Source organism: Acanthisitta chloris, unplaced genomic scaffold, assembly GCF_000695815.1.
Source record: "Acanthisitta chloris isolate BGI_N310 unplaced genomic scaffold, ASM69581v1 scaffold5069, whole genome shotgun sequence".
NCBI lineage: Eukaryota > Metazoa > Chordata > Aves > Passeriformes > Acanthisittidae > Acanthisitta > Acanthisitta chloris.
Window position 1 is genome coordinate 72,741 of NW_008691929.1, and position 10,502 is coordinate 83,242.

General features: G+C 54.8%; 1 protein-coding gene across 1 annotated transcript in view; it reads right to left on the bottom strand.

Annotated features, from left to right (window-relative positions):
• LOC103809587 (disintegrin and metalloproteinase domain-containing protein 33-like) overlaps positions 1-9,494 on the bottom strand; it is a gene marked incomplete at its 5' end in the record, with an annotated part of 25,997 nt that extends 16,503 nt beyond the window's left edge. Inside the window, 2 exon segments of the mRNA XM_009082427.1 lie at positions 2,302-2,378; positions 9,412-9,494. Of these exon segments, the coding sequence (XP_009080675.1) occupies positions 2,302-2,378; positions 9,412-9,494 (160 nt within the window).
• Positions 9,495-10,502: the final 1,008 nt, after the last annotated feature.

Below are 10,502 nucleotides of genomic sequence, written 5' to 3' on the forward strand. Positions count from 1 at the left end.
CCTCTCCAGCCCCAGGCACATCACTTTGCCTCACTCACGGCACAGCACGGGTGATGCTTCTGATGCAACTCACCAGCAACAGTGTGGGGGTGTCCCCAAAAACCCTGGGATGGTTGTGAGAAAACTCAGGCTGCTTTTAGGAAGCTGCACCCTCCCCTGCTTTCACCTTGCATGCCTCAGCTTCCCCCCAGCTGCTGGCCACATCCCCTCGAGGCTAGTCCAGGCGTGACACATCCCTAGCCCATCCCATCCCACAATGACAAATGGCTTCCTGCCACGGGGAAGAGCCAGAGCTGAGCTCACAGCCGGGAGAGCACGTGGGGCTGGGGGTGCCAGGGTGCAGAGAGGGGGAATTTAGGCTGGAATGATCCCATGGGTGGTAGAAAGAGAAGAGAAGAGAAGAGAAGAGAAGAGAAGAGAAGAGAAGAGAAGAGAAGAGAAGAGAAGAGAAGAGAAGAGAAGCGAAGAAAGAGAAGAGAAGAGAAGAGAAGAGAAGAGAAGAGAAGAGAAGAGAAGAGAAGAGAAGAGAAGAGAAGAGAAGAGAAGAGAAGAGAAGAGAAGAGAAGAGAAGAGAAGAGAAGAGAAGAGAAGAGAAGAGAAGAGAAGAGAAGAGAAGAGAAGAGAGAAGAGAGAAATGAGGGTCTCTCACACTGCTCAAATCTGCATGATGTTGCCCAGATGCCAGGATGATAGGCATCCCACTGTGAGTCTGCAGCCACCAGGGAGATGGTAGGTCCCCACAGGAAGGGCAGTGTCCATGCAGGGGGCTCAGGCACCCAGAGAAGGACAAAGAGGGCTGGGCTTGCCCCTGCTGTCAGTTCAGCCCTCGATTGTTGTGGTTTGGCCCTGTCCCAGAGGTTTTGTTTTGCAGCAGCAACAAGTTAACCAGCAGCAGGTCCCAGAATAGCCCTCCCGCCTCTTGCTTTCTATTTTGCAACCAATTTGGCCCCAAAAATGTCACTGTGGGCATGTTCGTGGCTTCTTAGCCTGCCTATGAGTGGGGGCCTGGCACCAGTAACTCCAGTTACAGCGGAGAAAGGAGACAGGAGCTCAGCCTGGTTCCTGGAATAGTACAAGTGAGCAGCCAGGCAAGACAAGGGCCTGACCAGCTGGGGGACAAAGGGGCAGGACAGATGATCCTGGGTGCCATGGACTGCCCTGGGTGCTCAGCTCCCCTCTGCTGCCACCAACCCCCTCACCTGTTTCCCTGTGCCCTCATCCAGACCTCAGCATCATGCAATGCCCCACACTCTCAGCCTCCAGGGATGCTCTTCACCCCTCATGGCCACACTTCAGCATGGCAAAGTGGCACTGAGCCAGAATTAGGGTCATGAGAGGACACAGAAACATCACCAGGCCTGGGGCACCAGTGAGACACTAGGCTAAGTTTTGCACATGAGCTTTCAACCCTCGCTACCAATCCCCCATTGCCCACAACCTACAAATGTGCACGAGAGCCCCCAAAATCTTGTTCCTGCACACCAAAAGCTCCTCTGCAGGTCACTGTGGGGGTTGGGAGGCACTGTGGTGACTGGTTTTGCACCCAAACAACAACAGGAAGAGGCTTCTGCCAGGATGAACCACAGAACCCACAGCTGCTGCCAAGAAGCAGAAGTGGAAGCAGAAGCTCGTCTTGCAGAGGTCAACTCTTTGTCCTGTTCCATCACAGGGACAGGAACCCTCCAAGGAACACACAAAGTCTCAGGGAGAGGGTAAAGGAGAGCAGGGCAGGAGATGGAGACAAGTGCTCTCTGTGTGCCAGGGGAGGCCAGGCTGGGTGAGTGGCACAGGGAACAGATGCTGCTGGCACCTGTATCCAAGCTGAACCAGAGAAGGAGCATGGAAAGAGGTGACTAAGGTGACATGGCAAGGTCACCCCGGATGGTGCCAAGTTGCCAACCCCAAGCCCAGCCCATCCAAGGAGCAGAGGTTTCCAAATCACTGTCAGCAGCCATGAGATGCCTCCAAAGCCCTCACAGAATCAGTCCTACCAGTGGGGTGGCAGCCCAAGGGCCCCTGGTCCCACTGTTCCTCTGCCTGGAACATCTCCAGCCCCCAAGCACCCCACACCACCTTCAACTGTGATGGGTCCTGCACTGTGGCATCAAGCCAAGGCTCTTTCTTGCACAATATGGCTGCAGAAAGCTGAAAAAGAAGCATTTCAGCCCCAAAGGGAAGCCATAGCAGGCTGTTCCTTCCCCTGTGGGCAGCACAGCCAGGACAAGGTGACCAGGATACTGCCAGTCCAGGTGGGACCATGCCAGGGATACCCAGTGTCCCTTCCCCAACCCCAACACTTACTGGTTCCTCTTCAGCACCAGGATGAGCTCTTTGCCCTCAGCCATGACTGCCACCTCTGCCTGGGCAGGTGCCGGCACCTGGAAGGAAAGGAGGGACGGGATTAGCAAAGATATCCCTACCCCTAGCACCTTCCTCTGCTCCTCAGCTCAGGGCACATCCCAGGCTCTCCTCCATGGATCTGCTTCACCTGCTCCATCCCCTGATACAAGTCCATGGAAGGTGAGCTAGAAACCCTCCTGACGGATTTCCTGTGAATTCCCAGCCTGGAAAGGGATAAAAGAGGATTCACACTGAGGTTCACCCCTCAGGGACAGGACTGAGGCAGCAAATCCCAACTCTGCAGGCAGCTTTCCCAGGGAAAGGCAGCAGAGGGAGAACCAGTATGGGATATATTGCACACAGCTCTGTGTTGTCCCCAACACAAGAAGGACATGGAACTGTTGGAGCAAGTCCAGAGGAGGCCATGAAGCTGATCAGAGGACTGAAGCACCTTCCCTACGAGGACAGGCGGAGAGAGTTGGGGCTGTTCAGCCCGGAGAACAGAAGGTTGTGTAGAGACCTACTAGCAATCTTCCAGGATCTGAAGGGGCTCCAGGAAAGCTGGGGAAGGACTCTTGTAACCAAGAGTTGCAGTGATAAGACAAGGAGTAATGAGGAGAAATTGAAAGAGGAAAATTTAAATTAGATATTAGGAAGTTTTTCCCTGTGAGGGTGGTGAGACACTGGCACAGGTTGCCCAGGGGGGCTGTGGCAGCCCCAACCCTGGCAGTGTTCAAAGCCTTGAGCAACCAGGTCTGGTGGGAGGTGTCCCTGCCCATGGCAGGGGGTTGGGACTAGATGATCTCTAAGGTCCACTCCAACCCCTTAACACACACCATGAGCATCCTGGGGGGGCTCTGCGTGCTCCATCCCACTGGAGATCCTGAGCCAGGGGAAAGGGCCTCATCCTGGGTGGATCACCACCAATGTGCACCACTGTGGGGCACAGAAATAACCGGCAGTGCCCAAGCACCAGCTAAGGGCACCGTTAAAAATACCAGGGGGCAGCTAGAGGAAATGACTGACTCAGCTTCCCCAGGATGTCGATGGTTTTACTCACTCCCTTACTTTGGAGGGTGTTAAACGGGAATCTGACATTTGGATCCACATCAGTATGGCTCTCTTGCACGTGACAGGATGGGCTGGAGCCCAAAAGCTGCCCTCTCCTGATGTCCCTACATCCCGTCCCCAGCTGCAGTGCTGAGTACGCTGAAAGCATCGCCCCGTCTGACGTCCATGGCTCTGACAGCACGGCTGGCTCTGTCTCCCTAGTCCCTTCCCATGCCTGATGGATGCAGGAAGTCCAGCAGGCTGCCAGCCCTCAGGATCTGCCACGGCACCCCATCACCTTGGCCATGAGTTTGGTGAGCTTTTCCCAGCTCTGGAGAGAAAGGGGAGAGGAAGGAGCCATCCCTGCAAGTCTCTGGATTCAGCTGCTCTTGGCACCAGAGTTTCACAGCTGGAAAACTAGGAATGCAGTGGGGGAAAATTCAGTGATTCCCAGCTTGGGATGAAACAGAGGTTAAACCCTGCTGTCCCCTCATCCCTCTGGAGATGGTCAGCAAGGCTTTGCTTTGCCTCATGTCCTGGGTACTGAGGACAATGGGGGGACCCCCAGCCTGGCAGACCCAGGGTGACCCTCCTGGGGACCATAATCCTTATAAAGGGCAGCATCATGGGACAAAGCATTTTGGAGTGCAGGGCAGTCAGGTACCACCACTGCTGCACCCCAGGACAAGGGGTTTGCGCTCCCAGGGTGGGTGTTCCTGCAGATCCACCCCAAACTGAGCTCTGGCAGTGAGGGCACCCCATTAAGCTGCTCAAATTAGCCATAGGGATGCTTCTGGTCCCAAGGAGATCCATGGGGGTGAGTCCTTATGGCCCCAATTCCAGAGGACAGGGAGGTGCTTGTCACCACGGCTGGGGATATGGTGATGGAGTCAGGCTGGCTGAGCCCCCCCTTCGCCTCCAACACCGTCTTCCCAGCTCCAAAAAAGGAGAGCAGACACAGTGCTTTGAAAAAAACAGAGCCAATAGTAAAGCATGACAAGTCCAAGACTTTGACACTTCCCAGCAAGCCCTTTCGGCACAGCCATGGCCATGGCATGGCCACAGTGTCCCATTCCTGGCCAGGGGCCCCGTGCGGTGCCGGAGGAGGAGGCTGGGGCACAGGGCTCCCCTCCTCCGGCGCTGGTGGGAACGGGCTGTATTTTTGGAACATGATCTTATACAAACATCACTCCCTGGCCAAACATGGTCTGTACATTTTTCTTGCCGTTTCCCTTCTTTCCACCCCTCTTGCCCTCCCTTTTTTCTCCCAGTCTCTGATCTCCCTAACGCCCGCTCCCCACGGCCGCTCCTCCTCCTCCTCCCCAAGTCCCTGCCGGCTCCTTCCCGGTTTTGAATTCCCCAGCAATTACTCCCTGCCTCCACTCAAGGGCCTTTACTGGCAAAATGCTCTTTCCCAGCTGCTGTCTTAAAGGGACATGTGTGTGTGTCCAGGGTTATCCCGGCATTCACAGCTCCCTGTCCCAGCTCCCAAGCTGCCAAAGGCTGGAAAACAAACTGCTGCTGGTAGTATCTGTGTCCCACCCCTGTGAGGTAATGCACCACAAGCTCTCCCCATTCCTGTGCCTCAGTTTCCCATGAGAGCTCATGGAGAGGCAGTGAGGAGCAGGGGATGGATCCTGGTTCCAGCTGGGATGGGCCCAGCTCAGCCTCTGGATCAACAGGCGTAAAAAGAGGGAGAAGGGGAACGTGAGCAGCAAGTGTGCCAGGCAGGACTCAAACAACCCACCTCTCAGGCCATGAAAGGTGATTGCATTAATTAATTAAACAGTGATCATTTTGCCTTGAGCATGGCAGACAGTTGAGTCCCCAGGAGCTGCCTGCCAAGCTGCTGTGCACCAGGAATGAGCAGAGATCAGGATCTTCCTGGGCTCCAGCATCATGCCAGCCTCCAATATAATCCCAGGCTTCAGCATTGTCCTGAGTTCCAGTACATCCCAAGTTCCAGTACATCCAAGTACATCATCCTGGGCTCCAGCAATGTCCCAAGTTCCAATATCGCCCTGGGCTCCACTATCACCCCAGGCTCCAGCATCATCCCAAGCTCCAGCATCCTCCTGAGCTGCAACAATCTTCACAGGTCCCAGTGTAATTCTGAGCTCCAACAACTTCCCAGGCTTCAGCTTCTTCCTTCCCAACCTCCTTTCTCCTTCAGCCATGAAAAAAAGCCCCATGCCACATGAACTTCCTTCTCTCAGCCCTGGCTGGATGTGGAAGGTGGTGGCCCCTCTCCAGGACATCCTAGCAAAGGCAGTCCCAGCAGGGGCGGGGTTGGGAGAGACTGGAAGAGCAGCTGGAATGACTCTGCCCTGGCCAGGCTCCAGGCCGCAAGTGGCCCAGAGACCCACTGGGCCCAGTTGAAGTCTGGCTTTCTTCTTCACTCTGTTGATCACAAAACCACAGCAGTGTTTGCAGAGGAGCTGAGGCCAAGGCATTCAAGTAGCTCTTCTTTGTTTCCCCTTGGATCCAGCCATCCTCCTTGCCCAGGCTCCCTCGTCCAGCCTTGCTGGGGAGCTCCACAGGATAGCAGCTCGGCCAGGAGTGGGCTCAGGGAGCACCAAGCTCCCTGGGGAATCACGACTTAAGCCAAAATCCAAAAGCCACATTCAAATCCCATCCCAGCCAGCTGCTCAGGCAGGTCCCATAAGCCCTGATCTCCTAAGTAAGCACATGCAAGCCCGGATGTGACAAGGAAGACAGGGATCAGAGTTACCAGGAGATGCTCCATAGAGGATTTGGTGATGGGTTTTGCAGCTGGAGCAGCACAGCTGAGCCAGGTCCTCCCCAGGCAGTTGGATCCCAGCAGCACAGTGAGGATTTGAGGAACACAGTTTGGGGATTGCATCACCTTGTCCTAAACACATACCAGGACTGGGATCCAAGACCTCAAGGACAAGCCTCTCACTTTGGCTGCTCACTGGAAAAGCATCCTAGGGCATCAGAGAAGCAGGGCAAACCAGGCCCTGGAGACAGAGGCAGGATTAGGGTTGTTTCAAAGCTAACATGGCTCAGGGACTACATCAGTGTTTGCTCAGTCCTGACACACCTCACAAGGGGAAAAGGGTTTCCCTGCAGGAAACAGATGGCAGGAGCATGTGTCCTTGGCACCTGTAGCACACCCCAAACCATGGGCAGTCCTCTCCTACCCTCCCTTCCTCCTCTGGAGCACAGCCATGACCCTATCATGTGTATGCAGTGCTCCCCAGGGAGGGGCCTGAGGCACAGAGTATCCTACCCTGACCCTGACCAGGGGCATGCTCCAAGTTTGCATCCAAGTTCATCAGCAAGGATGAAGGAGATGGTCATGTTCCACTTCCAGGACAAGGAAACACTGGCTGCTCCAGGGGCCCAGGGGATGAGCCCATAGCTAAGGGAAAGGGATGGGTGGAAGGATACTCCACCAGTGCCAGGATGGATTCCTGTACAGGGATGGGGTACCAGGGGAGACCCGGAGGGAAGTTGAGGGGATCTTCTGCCTGGACACTTCTCAGCCCTCAGGATTTCTGGAATCCTGGAATGGTTTGGGTTGGAAGGGACATTAAAGACCAAGGACACTTTCCACTAGACCATGTTGCTCCAAGCCCCATCCAACCTGGCCTGGAACACTCCCAGGGATGGAGCAGCCACAGTTTCTTCGGGCAACCTGTGCCAGTGCCTCACCACCCTCACAGGGAAGAATTCTTTCCCAATACCCCATCTAACCCTGCACTCTGGCAGTTTAAAACCACTGCAGTAAGAAATCCTGCTTGGGAAAAAGCAATTCCAAACGTAAAGAAATGAGGCAGGGAATACCACAGGCAGCATGAAAGGCCAGGTGAGTCCCCAGGTGGAGACAGGGGACTCCCATGCCTCAGGGCTGGGTACTGGTGGGACATCCAGGTCAGGATGCTGGGCACACCTCCATTGCCAGGTGTGGAGGACTGGAAAAGCCCACGATGAGCTCTGGCAGCCTTTGCTCCACATCCCAAGCCCAGGGGCAGGAGAATGAGGATGACAATGCCGGCAGCAGCCAGGCAGGATCTCATCCCACCCCACCCCAGCAGCGACAAGGGAGCTGTTTGCAATCAGGGTCCCCATGACCTCCTGCCTGGCCTCTCCAAAATCACTTCCATGTGCGCCAGGAGCTGTGGAGCCTGCAGGGAGTTCAGCCCTGAACAATAGGAGAGAGGAGGGTGTAGGGGAGGAGGCAGGGTCCAGCCCACCCAGTGCTGTGCCAGCCCGCACACGATGGGACCGCAGGGCCACCACCATCCTCCTCCTCTTCCTGCTGGTTCAATCTCACTCCTCTGGGAAGAGGGGAAGGAGACACTGTGATGTCCCCTGGGACCATGGCATGGGCCACCCCACAGCATCCCACCTGCTGCACTAGGAGCAGCCCCCAGGGAAGGGATGAAGGAGCCTCAGGGGTCACCACGCTTGAAGCCATCATTTCATGGGCTTGGATGTTGTCTCCTCGCAGACTCCAGCCATGCCTGGACACAGAGCAGGCTGGCAGCATTCCCATGGCTGTATTTATTTTCAGCATCTTTGCTGGAGGGCAGGAGCAGACAGGGTGGGGATGGAATGGACTAAATTGATCCTAAAAATATGCATGTCAGCAGCACCAGGACAAAAAGGGACAATTTGGGACTCTGTCCCATCCTTTGTCTGGTTGCCCGTCCTTCCCCCACGAAGCTTTCCTGCTCCTGGCTGCGACCACCCTCCCTCTCCCCTCCTTCCCCCTGCTCCAGGAACAGGAGCCTCCTTGTTTCAGGCTGGCTGGAGCTGGAGGCAGAGCAGATGCCAGGAAATACGCCAGGACCTGCTCAGCCACCCCAGTCCTGGAGTCCCCCAGGAGGCTCCCAAACTCCCCAAAATCACATGCCTGTGATTTGCACCCACCCAGCACCAGTTTGGGCAGAGGGGTGTTGGTGAGAGGATAAATAAACCTCCTGCTGCCACATGTTCCCCATATCCAGTGCCTTCCAACTTAAATATAGATGGATCTGTGGCTGCCAGGCAGGGAAGAGACACATTTCTGCAGGCTGACCACAGCACCCACATGGGCTATTTCAGCTACCAGAGAAGCAGCCAGCACTGATTCCCCTGGGAAAAGGCATCATCCAGCCCCTCAGAAGAGATAGGCAGGGCAGCACTAAGCTCCTCTCCAAAGTATAGCTGACTCTGCCTTTGGCATCTCCTGCCTGGAGCAAAGAGGTCTCACTTGGAGGCGTCTCAGGTGGCTTCAGAGCTACATCCTCAGCCACTGCCCCAGGGAGATGCCAGCAGTGAAGGTCAACTCCCAGCACCGAGACTTCTCAGCAGTGAATCTGCTCAGCCCCAAAACACACTACCCCACAACCATCCACATTGGTTCCTGAGCTGGGAAGGGATTTGATCCACCCCAAAGGAAACCACAGCCCCCAGAACCTCTCAGCTGCTGGGTACAATGACCAGCTGCTGTGTCTGAGGGGCAGCTGCAGAGCTGGCTGACCCCAGCGCCAGGCAAGAGGCCAAACCCAGGCAAGAGTGACCACAAGCATCTCATAAAGTGGATTTGGAGACAGTGGGGATGGCAGGGAAGGTGTGACAGCCAGCAGAGCAGCCCTGGGAAGAGATGTCCTCTCCTCCCCTCAGGCTTCTATGAAGTCTTCCCAAGGGCATTGCTCTTAAATTCTGCAGTATCTTCCCTTTAGCTAATGCTGCTGGTCCATCTATCCTGGTCAAACCATCACTCCGACAAATCACCTCCATTTCCTCTCTCCATGCTCTCCAGTTCCTTTCCACTCATCCTACAGTCCTTAGCCAACTTTACTCCTGCCTGGTAGTTAACAGCATGTTTAAGTAACTCACTGTTACATCCTCTGCTTTCCCTGCTCATCACCTGAATACGGTGATGAGTCCTGCAAACTTCACATCCTGCTCATGGGTCCTGCAAGCTCAACATCTCCATCCAAATCTCACCATGAAGACCTCCAGGTAGAGGAAGAGAGGGAGGAGAAGAGGAACCAGCTCTGCCCTTACCTGTTCATCCAGGCTGACAGCTCGTCTGGTGCGGCCCCTGAGGATCCAGTGTGGAGTGACCCTCTCTCCATGGGACAGTGGCCCTGGGAAGGAGAAGACCCGGTGAACAGACCTTGCAAGACCCTGAGAGCAGGAGCTACACTGCAGCCACATTCGGAGAGAACTGAGGGTAAGGGACAGAACTGAGGACCAACATGCAGAGCCATCTCTTAGGTGTTTCTGGGAGATGGACACCAGCATGAAGCCAAAGCATCACCCTTTCCGCAGGCCAACACCCTCATCACTGGCCCAGTCTCACCCCTGGAGCCTCCCAGCTCCCACCCAGCTACCAAAACAGTTGCCTACATCCTCTGAAACCCACCCTGGAGAAGCAGCTGGCACATGGGTAGTTGTGGCTGCCCCATCCCTGGAAGTGTTCAAGGCCAGGTCAGGCAGCACTTGGAGCAACCTGGGCTACTGGAAGGTGTCCCTGTCCATGGCAGGGGGTAGAACAAGTTGGCCTTTAAGATCCCTTCCAAACCAAACCATTCCATGATTCTATGATTTATGAGATGAAAAAGTGTGGTTCCATCACCCAAAAGTCAAGCCATCATCTTTCCAGCCAGAGCTGGGCTGGAGCAGGAGCAAAGGAGCTAAAATAGCTGCAGCACACTATGAGTTTCTCTGAGCCATCCCATCTCCCCCAGGAAGAGCAGCTCAAGCTGCCGCTCCTTGGCTCAATCCAACTTTCTAAGATTAAAAAAAAAAACAATGTGGCTGTATTTGATTGAAGTAGAGGGAACAGCCACTGCTGACTTAAGCCTGGACACCAAAAAGAAGAAAAACCTACAATCTCAAGATGCTGTGATGAAAGAACAAGGTCTAACAAAAACGTCAAGGGTTGGGCCACTTTGCCAAGCCAAATGTTGTCAGGGAGAGCTTGGAAGGAATAATCTTCCCCAGCAAAGTTATTTACTAAGGGAGTGGAATAACAGGGCTTATAGCTTTATAATTTTATACGCTTGTTTTTCGTTCCCTGTGCAGCGATCCAGGAGGGCTTGGCTTGAGGAAAGATGAAGTTACTGAAAGGACAAAGGAAAAGAAAGGTGGAG